The sequence below is a fragment of the Xenopus laevis genome, chromosome 7S (assembly GCF_017654675.1).
Source record: "Xenopus laevis strain J_2021 chromosome 7S, Xenopus_laevis_v10.1, whole genome shotgun sequence".
NCBI classification, from domain to species: Eukaryota; Metazoa; Chordata; class Amphibia; order Anura; family Pipidae; genus Xenopus; species Xenopus laevis.
Window position 1 is genome coordinate 91218685 of NC_054384.1, and position 17324 is coordinate 91236008.

General features: G+C 36.8%; 1 protein-coding gene across 1 annotated transcript; it reads left to right on the forward strand.

Annotated features, from left to right (window-relative positions):
* Positions 1 to 11685: 11685 nt before the first annotated feature.
* On the forward strand, positions 11686 to 15712 carry LOC108697982 (P2X purinoceptor 7). The gene is made up of 3 exons (XM_018228440.2): positions 11686 to 11925; positions 13759 to 13962; positions 15222 to 15712. The coding sequence occupies exons 1-3, from the start codon at positions 11840 to 11842 to the stop codon at positions 15355 to 15357; spliced, it is 426 nt and encodes a 141-aa protein (XP_018083929.1). The 5' UTR covers positions 11686 to 11839; the 3' UTR covers positions 15358 to 15712.
* The last annotated feature ends 1612 nt before the right edge of the window (positions 15713 to 17324 follow it).

Here is a 17324-nt window from a genome sequence, read left to right on the forward strand (position 1 = left end):
AAAGTGCAAAACTGTCACAACCTGCTGTGTCATGTTTCTTCCTGAACAGTGTCGGACTGGGGTGCCAGGGGCCCATTAGAAAACCTTAACACATAGGCCCACTCCCCCAACTATTATTCTTTCTTTGATCACTTTGATCACATATGATATACTAATAACCATATATTAGATCATATTCTTCTTGTACACTCATTTCCTATAGTATGCTGATTCTGAAACCTATCCAATATAGGATACTCATGTATTATGTCACTGGTGGTTCAACACTTTATTTCAAAGATATAATTGTATAATTGTATGATTGTATAAATTAATTCATTTGAATTAATTTAAATACATGTATTAAGTGTTTGTTTACACATGATATGCCCTAATTGTTTGTTTTTATATATTTGTATAATGAGTAATGATTAATAGTAAACATGATGGATTAATATATATATATATATATATATATATATATATATATATATATATATATAGTCATATTTTTATTTTATTCATTTATATATATTTATTCACCACTCAACATGTTTATCATTATCTTTACCTTTAAATGCTAATGATATGCACTTCTGACACTAGTTAATCGCTTAACATGTGATGTTTGCAGAACTCTGAAGAAGTGCCTAGGTTAGCGGGCACGTAATGCGTTTGAGCACTTGAGAAAGGGGGTTTCTCCCCTGAAACGTTGTGCAGAGATCTGAATAAATCATAAAAATTCAGCACATTTTGCTTGGTGAGTGCCATCTGACTTCTCTTTGTTATTGCTACATGTATGGAACTGAAGAGCAGCAAAGTTCCCAGATAGAGCACCACAGTATTAAACCCATGGAGGTAGGATTCTATTGAAGTATGGTCCATATTACATTAGCAACCATGCACTGATTTGAATAAAAGACTAGAATATGAAAAGGAGAGGGTCTAAATAGAAAGATGAGTAATAAAAAGTAGAAATAACAATCAATTTAAAGCCTTACACAGTATTTGTTTTTAGATGGGGTCGGTGACCCCCATTTAAAAGCTGGAAACAAAACATATAATTCAACTATAAAAAAGAAAAAGTGAAGACCAACTGAAAAGTTGTTTGGAATTAGCCATTCTATAATATACTAAAAGTTAACTTAAAGGTGAACCACCCCTTTAATCACTCCTGCTTGTATATAATCATTTATCCTTCCCTCCATATATATGCTCGAGACCTGAGGTTTTCTGGATAGCGGATCTTTCTATAATTTGGATCTTCAAACATAAAGTCTACTAGAAAATCATGTAAACATTATAAACCTAATAGGCTGGTTCTGCTTCCATTAAGGATTAATTATATCTTAGTTTGGATCAAGTACAAGCTACTGTTTTATTGTTACAGAGAAAAAGGAAATCAGTTGTAAAAAAATTGATTATTTGGATAAAATGGACTCTATGGGAGACAGCCTTTCCGTAATCCGGAACTTCCTGGATAACGGGTTTCCGGATAACGGATCCCACTATATATATATATATATATATATATATATATATATATATATATATATATATATATATAGGGAAGGACCAAGGTGTAGGGATAAAAGGCATATGGCTGGGTGAGCAGGAGGGCCCATTGTCACCTGGGTCCACAAGGCTGTTCCTCGACCTCTAGTGGACACATCATATTCCAGTCTCTCATTTAAACCACTGCCTGGTTGCTAGGGTGATTTAGACCCTAGCAACCAGATTGCTGAAATTGCTAAATAAAAAAAAAGCTGAAAAAAAGTTAAAAGTGCTTAATATCACTTTCTAGATTATACTAACAGTGCGGTAAAAGGTGAACAACCACTTTATGGCAAGGAAGACCTTGACAAGGACACTTATGCGGAGAAGAAGCAAATGCACAGCTGGTGGAAAGTTTCATCTGAATGGTCTTCAACAGTGGCCTGTAATTAATTGCCTCGGAAGACAGGACTGAATGCTGTACTGCCTAATGTAATCACTCACAATTTAATTAACTGAGTAGCTATGTATGTATGTATGTATTGCTTTATTTGTAAAGTGCTGTTAAGGAGCAGCAGGGCTGTACAGTGCATAAAAGTACAATATATATAAATATATATAAATATATATATAAATAAAAGTATACACGGGGAAGACAAATCACATAATAAATATAATATATACAGAATCATATCAGGACAAAGCGCTTAAGTGCTATGTGGTAAGAGACATAGTGGGAAGGAGGTCCCTGCCCGTAAAGCTGATTTAAGGAGGGTCGAATTTCAAATTGAAAAAAGGTAGAAATTCGAATTCAAAAAGACCGAAATGAAGTCAAAGTTTTTTTTGGGTCGAATAGGTCAGTTTTTGATCGAGTAGGTCCGTATTAGGGCGAATTCGAATCGTACAAATCGATGGAATAGCGCATTCAATCTAATTTGATTCAAAGTTTTTCCCAAAAAAACTTTGATTTTTCAAAGTCCACCAATTGACTCCAAATAGGTCATAGGAGGTCCCCCATAGGCTAAAACAGCAATTCGGCAGGTTTTAAATGGCGAATGGTCGAAGTAGAATTTTTAAAGAGACAGTACGGGGCAGATTTATCAAAGGTCGAAGTGAAAATTCGAATTTAAAAAATTCGAATTTCGAGCTAATTTTTTTGTACTTCGACTAGGGAATAGTCCAAACTCAATTTGAATTTGAAAAAAATTTGAATCTCTCTTTAAAAATTTGATTTCAACCATTCGGCATCTAAAACCTGACGAATTGCTGTTTTAGCTTATGGGGGAGCTCCTAGAACCTACCTGGAGTTATAAGTGGTCTTTGAAAAATCTAATTTTTTTGGGGGAAAAACTGTGAATCGTACGATTCGAATGCGCTATTACTTCGATTCGCACTATTTGAATTAGATCGAAAACGGACCTATTCGATTAAAAACTGACTTATTCGGACAAAAGATACTTCGATTTAATTTCGGTTGGTCTTTTTGAATTCGAATTTCGAAGGTTTTTCAAATTCGACCCTTGATAAATCTCCCCCTACATGATAAATTTTGATATTCGAATTTATTTCAAATTCAACTCAAATTTGGACTATTCCTTAGTCGAAATTCACCTCGACCTTTGATAAATCTGCCCCTAAGTGTATTGGGGTTTAGTCCATGTGCCCAAAGTTCATTTTCCTGATTTAGAAGCTTATAAGAGTGATCTATGTGAGTTTGCTAATAGCCCAAAACATGAAGGCAAATAGCATACAAGCAAAATGTGTCCTGTCTGCAAGGGGATCTTGACAGATTTGTGGTTTGGCATCTAACAGGCAGAAGTACAGAGATCCAGTGTAGATAATTGCAAGGCTATGCATATGGGGGTTAAAAATAACATATGATTTATATGTTAACTGAAAGGATGTAGGGTAAATCCTTATTGAAGTATGAAAGTAGCAGGGAAAAGCATGCAGATGTTAATTTACAGCAGTTAGAGTCAGGTCAACCTGTTCACCAAATTAGAAATGAATGTTTTGCCCTTTAGTGGGTTTAGACCACGTTTTTATTTTACATGTTGCATGATCACCATCCAATAGCAGAGCCCCAAGTGTTGCAAAGTTTTTGTGCACGGATCTAGCAGGGGACAGTGGGAGTTGTAGTTCTTCCAAAATAGCTAGTGCAGAATTTAATGGGGAGGTTCACCTTTAAGTTAAATTTTAGGGGCCCATTTATGAAGCCTCAAATGTTTCTGGTCTAGTTTAAAAGGGAAAAAAAAAAAACTAGAGTTTTTCGAGATTTATTATGCTGCAACGCTGAAAACACTCCAACAGTATTGCACCAGAGGAAGGACCCAAGTGATGGGAAACATGCAGTGCTTTGCATCTCTAAATGAATGTAAACTTAACTGCACGGACAAAACTCTCCAGTGGATTTATCCTGTTTCAATGGTAGATGGTCCCTTTAACAATTGGAACATGTTTTTTACCTTCAAGTTTCTCAATAGTTGTGGGCCGTTTGAGTTGTCTGACAACTCAAAAAAAGTTGAGTTTTCAGAGAGTCGATTTGAAAAAGCCACATGATTAGAACTGACGCTTGATTTTGGCACGTTTTTTTCCCAACGATTTTTTAAAGAAAACGTATTGGTAAATTAAGGGGATACGGGCTTGGGAGTGTGGTGGATTTTTTTTTTAGTAAATAATCCCCTTAGTATGTTATAGAATGGCCAAATATAAGCAACTTTTAGGTTTTTATATATTTGCCTTCTTCTTTTGAGTCTTTCCAGCTTTCAAATGGGGGTCACTGGCCCCATCTAAAAAAATGCTCTGTATGGCTACACATTTATTGATATTGATATTTTTTGTTATTCATCTTTCTAGTCAGGCCCTTTCCTATTCATATTCCAGTCTCTTATTCAAACCAATGTATGGTTGCTAGGGTAATTTGGACCCTAGCAACCATATTGCTGAAATTGCAAACTGGAGAGCAGCTGAATAAAAAGCTAAATAACTCAAAAACCACAAATAATAAAAAATGAAAATCAAATGCAAATTGTCCCAGAATATCACTGTCTACATCATACTAAGGGGCAGATTTATCACGGGTCAAATTTCAAAGTTAAAATTCGATAGTCGAACTTTTCTTTTTGAATTTTTTTGGCCATTTTCGGTCAAAGTAAAATCGTTCCACCATTTGGTGAAATCATTCGAATAGAACGATTTGAACGTTTTAATCGATGGATCGAACGATTTTCAAATATAATCCTTCTACTTTTTAAAACTTAGCCAAATTTTGGCTATGGTTCTAGGAGGCCCCCATAGGCTGACATAGCAATTACGGCAGTTTTAAGGTGGCGAAGTGTCAAAGTCAAAGTTTTTTAAAGAGACAGTACTTCGATTTTCAAATGGTCGAAATATTCTAATCGAAGTCGAAGTCGAATTTGGCCTATTCGATGGTCAAAGTACCCAAAAAATACATTTTCATTTGAAAATTCACTTCGACCCTTAGTAAATGTGCCCCCAAAAGTTAGTTTAAAGGTGAACAACATCTTTAAGGTCTGAACACAACAGCTATTCAGCTCTGACTGGCCAATATGGGAACGCAGGGAATATGATATAAACACACCTGTAACACTCCAACAAGACAAGAGGTATCTGTGGATCAGGACTGCCCTGGTAACTGACAAGTGAATTAAATGGTTATAAGTAGTTGTTCTCCACAATGAAACAAAGTAAAAAGTGAAAGAGATAAAAACTACCAACGACATATTGCGTTTCGAAAATCACTATTACATTAAAGGGGTAATTCACATTTAAATGATCTTATCAAATTATGTACTCAGGCAAATTTGCAACTGTTTTTTTTATTATTATTAACCTCTTTATTCATCAGTTTTCCAGTGTAGAACTGGATATCTGGGTTAGGGTTGTCACCTTTTGGCCCGGTTGAATCTGGCAGGGGACGGGGGCCATGTCACGATGGGGGCGGGGTTGTGACACTGCAGGGGGCGGGTCACGATGTCAATCATAGGGAATCCTGCCCTATTTTCCTTATTTGGAAAACTGGGCAGGCAGCTTTGACCCAGGCAGCCCTTCAAAAAACCAGGCTGTCTGGGTCAAAACTGGACAAGTGGCAACCCTAATCTGGGTACCAGGGTCCAATTTATTCTAGCAACCTAATAGTGGTCTGAAGGGTCTAAAGAAAAAGTATCAATAACTAGGGATGCACCGAATTCACTATTTTGGATTCGGTCGAACCCCCGAATCCTTCTCAAAAGATTTGGCCGAATACTGAACTGAATCCGAATCCTAATTTGCATATGCAAATTAGGGATGGGAAGGGGAAAACATTTTTACTTCCTTGTTTTGTGACAAAAAGTCTTCAGAATAAAACAGCACGCACTCCTGCGACCATAGCCATGAGGATAAAAATTGTAACTTTATTCCATTTAGTTAAAAAGTAAGCGTCCTAAGGACGCTTACTTTTTAACTAAATGGAATAAAGTTACAATTTTTATCCTCATGGCTATGGTCGCAGGAGTGCGTGCTGTTTTATTCTGAAGATTGAATTTGCCTAAACTACGGGTTCGGGGCACGGCACCCGGACCATTTGGCTAATCCGGTGAGTTATAGCCCTTCGGCTGTTTTCCGTTCATTAACCAATTCAAGTGAAGGGCCTGGGGTCTGGACACCCAGGTCAAACCTTTCCGCTTGGTAAGAATTGCCAAGCGTCTCACTTAATAATATACTATTTTCATTTATAAGGGACCTAACCTGTGAAATTTAAAAGTAATCTAAAATTAGTTTTGCTTTAATGTATGTGTCCATATTTGTCCAGAGAAGATTAGAGCCGGTTTTTCTTCTTTTTCATTTGTGACAAAAAGTCACACAATTTGGTCACTCAATTGGTTATTGCATTGCAAATTTTAATTGCGCACTTGAAGGTCTAATAGATTGGAGCAAATGTAACAACTTTTTCAGTAAGAAGTTTTATTACATTCATAAAGTTCTCAAACCTTTTTCCACTCGGAAGTAGTCTCTAAACAATTTCCAGGTTCACAAAAGCTACATTAAATTTGGACAAAGGAAAATTTGTTCGAACAAAGGCATACCTTTTCGCATTGCGAATATTTTTTATTCATAAATGCAATAACAGGTCCAATCTGATGTTTGTGCATCATTGTATTGCTGTGCAAATAAAAAACATATTAAAACACAAAGATAAGAAAACATGACACCGCTAGGAACATCTGTTTTTAGTTCATATCTTTTTTTATCATTCAAACACACAGTGCTATAATCCATGAAGGATCCACCTCTAAAGCAAATGGATTGGTTCCCTAAATATACATATGACTGGGGCATGGGGAGGTACCTATGGAAACTATATTAAGAAGAGAAAGGCATTAAAAACTACAAGTCAGTGGGGACAGAAGCTGTATTTAACAAATATACTGTAAACACTATAATACATAGGAAATGAGGAGCACATTGCAACAAAGGCTAAGACGTATCCCAAAAAGTTTTTTAAGTATATTAATAGTAAAAAGTTGAGGGTTTGAGAGTGTTGCTAAATGTGCTAAATTAGTTCTTTTATTCAGTGTATTCAATAGAGAAGTCAGAGTTCCCAGACTCACCTCATAGCTGCACTGATGGCTCAGCTCAATCTAGTCAGTGGCTGACTCAAGATATGATTCATAAAGCTTTAATAAAAATTAATGTGAACAAGGTGCCAGGGCCAGATGGAATACACTCAGGGTTCTAAGAGAGCTTAGTTCAGTTTGAGACCAGTCTCTATTTCTGATTTTGATTAGCTTTCATCTGGTATGCTACCTATGGATTGGAGGAAAGATGGCGTCATTCCAATATTTAAAAAGGGATTACGATCTCAGACTGGTGATTATAGGACAGTAAATTTGACATCTGTGGTGGGCAAATTATTTGAAGGCTTGTTAAGGGATCACATTCAAAACTTTGTCTTAGTGAATGGCATTATGAGCAACAATCAGCATGGCTTTAAGAAGGATAAGTCATGTCAGACAATTTGATTGCTTTTTATGATGAGGTAAGTAACATGCTGGACAGTGGGGGGCAGTAGATGTGATCTATTTGAATTTTGCCAAAGCGTTTGATACCGTGCCCCACAAACGACTGCTTTCTAGATTACAGTCTGTTGGGCTTAATGAAGTCGTTTGCACATGGATAGGAAAATGGCTACATGATCGTGTACAGAGGGTGGCGGTTATTGGTACATATTATTATATGGTCTCTACTTGGAGTCAGGTTCCCTCGGTATTGGGTCCATTTTTATTTAACTTGTTCATTGACTTAAGGGTGCTTTTACTATACCGCAACTATTGGGGTCAGGCTTTTTGTTGAGAAAAACAAGTAAAAGTTGTGGGGAAAAAGGGCAACTATCCTGGAATTATTATGCATCATAACCAAATTCCGAATCTGAAAATACTCCAGCTAAAACCTGTCGAAATCATGGAGCAGTCCGTGGCAGATGTCCCTTTTACAACTGGAAGATCTTTATTTGCTTCATAGGTTTTATAAAGTTTTTGGGTGTTCTTGATGCAGCTATTGAGGGACAAGTAGAAAAAGTTATGGTTTCCTTGACTTTTCAGCAACTTTTTCCTGTTCATGCTTTTTCAGGTTGGATCTTTTGATAAATGACTGGCATTCATGGAAATTACTTCATTCGAGGTTTCTTTTAAAAAAGTGAGAACATTTTGAGTTTTAGTAAATCCCCCCCTTAGTGTAACGAATGTTCATTTTTTCTTTAGTAACTTAGGAGGCAATGACCCAATCAACTCTAAATATGGAGTAAACTATCAAGATCCAAGAGAAATATTTTGTGAAATCCACAAGACCATCCTGTAGTAGACCAAAAATAAAATTTCCACTAAGCAAACAGTTCTAATTTTTAAAAATGATTTCCTTTTTCAATATCTTGTACCTGTACTTGATGGTAACTAAACTGCATGAATCCATATTGGTGAGATCCTATTGGGTTTATTTAGTATTTAAATGATGTTTAGTAGACTTAAGGTATGGAGATCCAAATTCTAAAAAGATCTGTATTCTAGAAAAACCCAAGCCCGAGCACTGATGATAATAAATCTTGTACCTGTATTATACAAGTGAATAGAGTTGGAAAATGTCCCACTGGCAAACCATAGGGTGCTTTGGGCACACATTTCAGTATTTGACATGGATCACCAACTAATGGGACACTGTTGTCATCTGTCCCTGAAAGCAGTATATAATATTTTTTAAACAGTGGCTAAGGTTCTACCTACAGCATTTAGATCGCCTTTGACTTTGATTATCAGCCGCCTGTCACCACCCAGCAGGTGGCACAGGCGGTGACAGGTGGTTTTTTTTTCACTGGTGGAAATATATCAGCAAAGAAAACTCCTGGTGCTCCATTAGCTTTATAGCAGAGCAACTGAGATAAGATCAGCAATGAGGCGATTACCTCTTCCGTGGCAGCTTTAACATATTGATTATATTGAATATCATATTGATATTGAATTCATATATTTAGTAAGACACAATTGGTCAGGGTTAATTAGAATCAAATAAAATAAACAAATAAAATGGAAACATTAAAAAAAAGGGGAAACAACTCTGCATATCATTATGAAGTGTAAGTTTTCTAGCCAGTAGAACATTCACTTATAAATAAGCCATAAACTAATTTATTAGGAAGAAATGATATGGTTTAACCAAGCTGTCAAGGGGGTGAATTTGTGACACAAGCTGCTCATTTTGTGTGACACTCGTGTGAGAAGCTCTTTGACAGCAGCAAAACTCCGAGTAACATAGCCAACATGTTAGAGCGAAGTTTAGGGATCTGTCTGATCCTGCAAATGCACTGCCCTAAATAATGTTTTTTATTTGACTTCCTTGTTTTTTTGAGCATTTGTAACACATATAGCATTTGGGTGACCCCTGGTGCTCGGTCTGGATACTGTTTGCTTGAGCTGAGTTTATTTAGCCTATGGTATGAGATACATAATTGCTAGACAGGTAAATATGACACCTTTCTTTTCTCATAACCAGGGCAGAAAATGCATTTAGGAATGCCCCAGAAATATAAAAATGGCAAATGATTTATAATATCATTAGTTTAGTTAGCTGCAGGTCTCCTGAACTCAGAAGGACAATGATTTGATGTTCAAAGTATTGTGAGCACAAAACTACCAAATACATATTATCACACTGTAGATGCTTCAGGGTGTTATTTTGGAAACGTATACAATATGCACATTATATAAACCAAATATATATAGGAAAAAAAACAACAACATACAAAACAGAAGATCATGTAGGAGGCTGTAACCTTGATATTAGTTGGATAAAGTTCTCTGCAATACAGTAAAATGCTAAATGCAATAACAAGACTTTGTTTCATCATCAATACACTTTCAGACCCCTGGTTTTTCTGCTTCAGGAACGAGTGAAGATTCAACCTTAGCAGAGACTTTAAAGGCTGTAATATGTGCTGGCACCTGATATAAGAGGTAATATAAGAGGCAGAAGGTTGAGGCTGGCTGCAAATGTTCAAGTCAACATGAAGGAAGCAAACAGGCAATATGCAGTAAACAAACAGGGTCATACAAAGCAGACAATCATTCAGGTATATTCTCACATGATGGCTGCTAGTGCTACACAATGCCTTGCATGGGCGACAGAGATTATCTTAGACATAATTATTATTATTATTATTATTATTATTAACATGTATTTATAAAGTAACAACATATTTCAAAGCACTGTACTATAAATGGGTTAATACACTGAACATTCAGATTTACATACAAAGCAACCAATAACCTATACAAGAGGGGAATAGGGCTAGAGATTTAAAAGAAGGGACACCCTTGAGGCACATGTTACATAGCAGATAACTGATGCAGTCTAAGTAGCAGTATATACAACAATATATTTGTAGCTTTACAGAGCATATGATTTTAGATGTGGGTTTGAAAAGTTTTTTAGAAATAGCCATTCTATAACATAAAAGTTAAGTTAAATTAGGGATGCACTGAATCCAGGATTCGGTTCGGGATTGGGCCAGGATTCGGCCTTTTTCAGCAGGATTCGGCTGAATCCTTCTGCCAGGCTGAACCAAATCCTAATTTGCATATGCATATTAGGGTGGGGGACGGAAATCGCATGACTTTTTGTCACAAAACAAGTAAAAAATGTTTTCCCCTTCCCACCCCTATTTTCCATATGCAAATTAGGATTTGAATTCGGTTCAGTATTCGGCCGATTCTTTCATGAAGGATTCAGCCAAATTCATAATAGTGGATTCAGTGCATCCCTAACTTAAAGGTAAGACCTGTTCACCTGGACAGCCCGTTTTTTGGAAGGGCTGTTGAGGTGAAATCTGCCTCTCTGAATTTCCAAATTAAGAAATCCGGACAGGACATTGAAGTAAATGGCATGGTGATCAGCCCATCACTGATCGCCACCTCACAAGACCCACCCCTGATGGCATTGGCTCCGCCCCTACAGCAATGGTCTCACCTCCTGTGTCACCCACCCCGCCCCCCAACATCACCTGTACCGCCCCCTGCCAGAGTTGGGCAAACAGAAAGGTGGCAACCCTACTTTAAGGGTAAGTGAGCCACCCCTTTAAGTCTTCCAGCCTCCATCTATTATATAACAAAACTAAAAGATAGAAATAACATACTGTATTGGAAACTAGATAACCAGATGTACCATACCAGGCTTGTCCATGATATTGTGCTCTGAAGTTGTAGAATTTGTTATGGTTTATTACATTTTATTCAGTTCTGAGAGTGCACACAGTGATGAAGAATATGCAATATTACACTGCCTTGTAGTATCACGCATATCTTTACAAATCACCAATACTTGTGCTATATGCTAAGGTGCAGAACACACTTGTGCCTTACCCTTCTCTGGACTACAAGGAGGAAAGCTTAATTGTGGAAAATTTTACATATACATTAATCAACATATACTGAACTTTGACTGGTAAGACTAGGTATGTGTGTCTAGTAATAAAAGTCAAACAAGATCTTGGGGTCAGAAACCAGTGATTAATAAGACTGCATTGCTTTATATGTGACCGGCTTTTCACTTTGGTCACTGTATATGAAAATGTCTGTATTACCACTAGGGGGAGAAAATACAACAAAAATATCTGAACTTTTCTAACTTTTTCTTCAGCAAAAACAATATTGTTATCTTTTAGACACTCCCCCTCCAACAAAGAGAAAATCCCCTAAGTTTAAGGCGTCTGCTGAAAAGAATAACATCCCATATAGTGGGGAAAAAAACCCACAAATTGTTCAAAACTAAAGACTAAACAATAACTGTTCCGTTGAGTAAAAAGCAGGAAGCTGCCGGAATGGCCTATATTGGCAACTCTTATTATTACTCCTTGACGGAGACTGATGAAGAGAGTGAATATGACTGTTATTACGACTGTGACAGGTAAAATAAAATACCATTTTCCTGAGATTTTTTTTATACCTGTTTTCAAAGGATCACTTAGCAGGTGGGTTTGTGTTACAGTACATGAAAGGTGCACAGAGCAGACTAGAAAGAGAAGTACACAGGAAAGAGAAGGGAATTAAGGAAACAACAACGTTCAGTTTGTTTGTTCTAAGCAGCTAATAAAGGGCTGTTCTATGAATACAAAGAAAAACTGATATATGATATAATCCCTCTAACAGTCTTAAGTTGCAACCTATATACTGTGAATTTCCTTTTACAAAACAACAGCAGGGGAGGGGGGTCACAGGTTAAATATTATTGTGATCTAAAATGAATTTACAGGTATGGGATCTGTTATCCGGTAACCCATTATCCAGAAAGCTCCGAATTACGGAAAGGCTGTTTCCCAAAGGCTCCATTTTATTCAAATAATCCAATTTTTTAAAAATGATTTGCTTTTTATCTGTAATAATAAAACAGTGCCTTATACATGATTCTTATTGGAAGCAGAACCAGCCTATTGGGTTTATTTAATGTTTACATGATTTTCTAGTAGATTTAAGGTATGAAGATCCAAATTAAGGAAAGATCTATTAACCGGAAAGCCCCAGGTCCCGAGCATTCTGGATAACAGGTTCCATAACTGTACATTAAAATAATGTATACTTTTTAGGGCTCAGACTTTATACATTTGGGGGGTTATTTACTAAACTGCAATGCAAAAATCACGAAAAATTCGTGATTTTTTTTATATAAAATCAGACTTTTAAAAAAATCACGAATTTTTCGAAATTTATAAAACCCTGAGGATGGAAAAAGTCAGAATTTGAAAATCCGGCATCTCAGACCTGTCGAGGTTGCATATAAGTCAACGGGAGAAGTCCCAATGATTTTTTGATGTGCGCTGGGTTTTGGCAACAAAATCAGAGTTTTCGGGTGAAAAATCCCCAAAAAACGTGAAAATCAGATTTTTCACAAATTTTTTCGGGATTTTTTTCCCGCCAAAATTTTTTTGGGAAAGTGTATTAATAAATAAGCCCAAAAAAAACGTGCTGATTTGGTTACAGTTTTTTCAGAAAATATTTGGACTTTGATTAATAACCCCCTTGGTGTATTTCTGTTCTGGTCAGTCTGAAAATAGGTGACTTAATATGAACATTACAGAGAGTCAGTCTGTAAAATGTACAAAGTACAGGGCACTCAGTCAACACGGTGCATTTAGAGAAACTCGAGACATCACCAAAATGATTCTGTTTAAAGGGCCAGTACAACATGAGTTAAACAGATATGGCTTGTGCCAATTGTAGCTTTTCAGACTTTCTGGGTTTATAATCAAATATATGGTTTAGCTGATAAACAAATGAAAGCATTTTTTGTTACAGTCCCCTTGCGATATTTTCTATAGTATTTATAAGTAAAAAAAATCATCCTCTGTCCTGGACCCCCAAGGAGGGAGAGCCCAGCTGTTGGGGAACCTCTGCCTGACCCTTTCAAAGGGGCCCTAAATACGATATTCTTGTGTGGGAAATAATGACTGCTTTGAAACGTACAAACATTTTCACTTTGAATAAATAGGTGGTGTAACTATAATTTGGAAGAGGGGGGCTGAAAGCAAAATTGTTTTAGGGATTTTTAAAACTCCAAAGACACAACCTTCTTCCTAAAATGAAACAGCCTATTGTAGGGCTCCAACGAGCTCCCAACATTCATTCACACCATACAGGGTTTGCTTCTCCGGTTATTACAGCTTTGTTGGAAAGGATATTGCCAGGAGGAAGTTCTGGATGGGAACTCAGGGCTTTGAAATTGGTTATTTTGCTTATATTGTAGTTGCACATGTGACAACTGCATCTTTATAAAGGACCTTCATGGATGTCTTTGCTGCCAAGACATACCAGAGACGGTGACAAAAACAGAGGATGATGGGGTGTCCTGTATTACTTTCCACCCAGGATTCAAGGCTGTTGTGCTTAATCCCTATGTACTGGAGACAGCATTCTGTGGCTATCACCCACATCAGGACTTTGATTTCAAGTAAGTAGTTACACCCATTGGCAAACCAGCCAATATCCATGGTATACTATTGGTCAGGATTTTCCTCCCAACATTTCTGCCCTGTTGTATGATTGTACAGGAATGACCAGCTTTAGTCTCTTTTTACTTTATTAATATATGTCCACACTGAAGAACAGCTAAACAAAGTAATTGAAAAACCACAAATGATAAAAAACCAAATGAAATCAGAATATCACTCACTACCGCAAAAGATGCACATAGACAAATACAAGAGTCCTCTGCACTCAACCCATTATCAATATATTTAAGACATTGAGACATTTTGTGCATACAGCTACTAAAAAGTGCATTTTTTGTGGTCACAGCCTCATTGCACCCCCGCCTAATGTAAAAACCAAGTTTGGGGGTTTTACTTTAAAAGCAGCAAGTAAGTTGCAGTTAAAACTTAGTCCGTTAGTGTAAAAAGAAGCAATGGAATTCTTAATGAATCAGATGCAATTTGAGTGTAGCACTGGCCAGATATGGGATGACTTTGACGTAGCTGGCCAGCTTAAAGGAACAGTAATGTCAAAAAATAAAAGTGTTTTAAAGTAATGAAAATATAATGTAGTGTTGCCCTGCACTGGAAAAACTGCTGTGTTTGCTTCAGAAACACTACTATTGTTTATATAAATAAGCTGCTGTGTAGCAATGGGGGCAGCCATTCAAAGGAGAAAAGGCTCAGGTTACACAGCAGATAGCAAATAAGCTCTGTCTGTCTAATGGTGTTATCTGTTATCCATTTGTTAACCTGTGCCATATAGCCGTTTTTCAATTTCCGCCATTGCTCCACAGCAGCTTGTTTATATGAACTATAGTAGTGTTTCTGAAGCAAACAGATCCGTTTTTCTAGTGCAAGGCAACAGTACATGATATTTTCATTACTCTAAAACACTTACATTTTTTGGTGTTACTGTTCCTTTAAATATATTGATTTCTGGAACAAGCAGACTATCCAAGTCTATTGTGATACTTAAATCTAGCTTTAGTATAGATATTGGTATAATATAGTTTCTGTGAGTGTATGGAGGAGTCCGTGTAATTGTGTATGTATGGGCACTAGGGTTCATTTCAAAGGGGTTGAAATTGATGGACTTTACTCTGTTTTCAACTCAACTTTACTACGTGACTAAGTACAGTATATGTATGTTTATTTTAAAGTTCATACTCGAGAAATTTTAGACCTGAGCATTACAGGTCTGTTTTTGTTATTAATCTGTGCTGTGCTTCTTTTACAGCTATCGATCTTACAGATATACTGCTTATCGGCAGCTTGTGAGATGGCGTTGGGGTTACCTTGGGAAGAATAACAGGGTGTTACTTCCATCATGCGCTATTGCCAAAATCCGCGAAACCTTCTCCCAGTACAACTAAGCCAGGCTTCAAGGAGTTATAACTGAAGATATTGAAGTGCCAGTTACTACCTATGTCTGATTTTATTATATTTTTTGCAACATCAGAAAGCAACATTCAGTGTAATATTTGTTATTCAGTAAGAGAATAGATATTTGCCATGGTGATTTTTGTATGGAACTGCTGTGTTTCAACTATGTTTCAGCCCCATAAGCTCAAGTATTATCAGCAACCATGTGCAACTACATTTTGTTGTGCTACAAAAACAGATCAAAGGATCTGTAATGGCGCATTGATGTAATGTACAAAGTTATGGCAGTTGATACTGAATTGCAAAAACATCATCTCAGTAATTAAACTGGTGTTATGAGCAGAAGTGCAGAATGGCATCTTATTTCAGCCACTTTTAGGGGTAAATTCATTAGAGGGAGAATTTTTGCCAGTGAAGTTGTGGCAAAGTTTCGCTAATTTGTCAACGCAAACATTTGATTTCTGTTCAGTTTATTTCTACCTAGAGAAACTTTGTTAGTACTCTTACGCTTAGGTCAATTTGAATAGGGCAGGTACATATAGTTCGTACATATGTTTTTATAAGTGATGTTGGTGCAAATGCTTGCCAGTTATTATTACAAATGTCCACGGAAGCAAAATAAAGACAAAAGAGATCCTCTAATGCCCTAGACATGAGCCCACCCTAAAACAAATGTGGCATGCCCCTGAAATGGTTGGGAAAAAAATGTTAACACAAAAATCTTTAATAGTTATAACTTTTGAAGGCAATCCTGCTTTCGCCTATCGGCAAGTGATAGGGCACGAAACTATGCTAGCAACAGTCTCTTTCACTAGCGAATTGTCCTCTATGCCTGTTAGTAAATTGGCGATGAGCCTCTCTTCTACATATGTTGTGGAGCTGTACTAAGATTGTGTCATACTGGGGATCTATATTAGACACTTTGGATATGGTTATGCACATAAAGATAGATAGGTCACCAAAAGTGTGTATTTTGGCTATTTTACAGGATCTTCATCTTAATCAGCCCCAGTTGCTCTTCTTACAGGAGGCTTTATTATTGGCCAAGAGACTCATTACTCAGAATTGGAGAAACATCGCTCCCCCTACATTTGCCTGTTGGAAGCAAACCATGATGGATATATCCAACATTGAGCAACTGGTCTATATTAAAAGGGGGGTCCCTACTAAATTTAGTAAAATTTGGGGTCCTTGGTTGGATGTATTCCCTCTCCCACATAATCGTTTGCTTGTTGGGTAAATAACTGTTTCAGAGATATGTTGCTAATATGACTGTGATGCTTTTCGCTACATGTTCCCTGATATTAATGTATCATTGTGATTCATGTTGCTCTCCTATGTTGTGCTTAGCAAAGATGTTGTTGTATAGTGCATTATCCTTGTACTACATGCGTGTATTCTATACTTGACTTGATGAACGGCGATGTGTTTTCTCTATGCTTTTGATGTAAGAATTTCTATGTTTTTTTTTTTATTTGCCTCTTTATGATTTCAATAAACTACCTGAGTTTAAAAAAAAAAAATTGGCGATGAGCCTGCGGATGGGATTTATGGCAAATTTTCGCTAGCGATGGCCACTTCGCCAATCTGACCCATAGCATTTGCCAGAATCTACAGATTGCGAGTCCGGCCCTGGGTGTTGATATAATATAGTTTTCAACTGCTGCAAATATAACTGCCTATAGGTGCACTACACAAAGGGAATACTGGGATTACAACATGCACACTGCAGGTGTATAGTACAAGGATTCCTAGCAACAGAGTTTTCAGCACAATGTCATAGCAATGCGCAGGTTGACAAAAACACCTCTCTTACAAGTGATAGAATTATTTGTAAATAAAAGTTCACATTAGTGGATTTCTCTGGATTTGTTCTTGATATACATTGGGATGGCAGTTATTCCGCAACATCATGTATATAGAGGGCAGAAAATAAATGTTCATCCTAATTTTCACC

Coding starts and splice junctions, on each gene's coding strand:
- LOC108697982 (XM_018228440.2), top strand. CDS start 11,840: ATGGCCTATATTGGCAACTCTTATTATTACTCCTTGACGGAGACTGAT. Junction 11,926..13,758: donor TGTTATTACGACTGTGACAG/GTAAAATAAAAT, acceptor CTTATATTGTAG/TTGCACATGTGACAACTGCA. Junction 13,963..15,221: donor CATCAGGACTTTGATTTCAA/GTAAGTAGTTAC, acceptor CTTCTTTTACAG/CTATCGATCTTACAGATATA.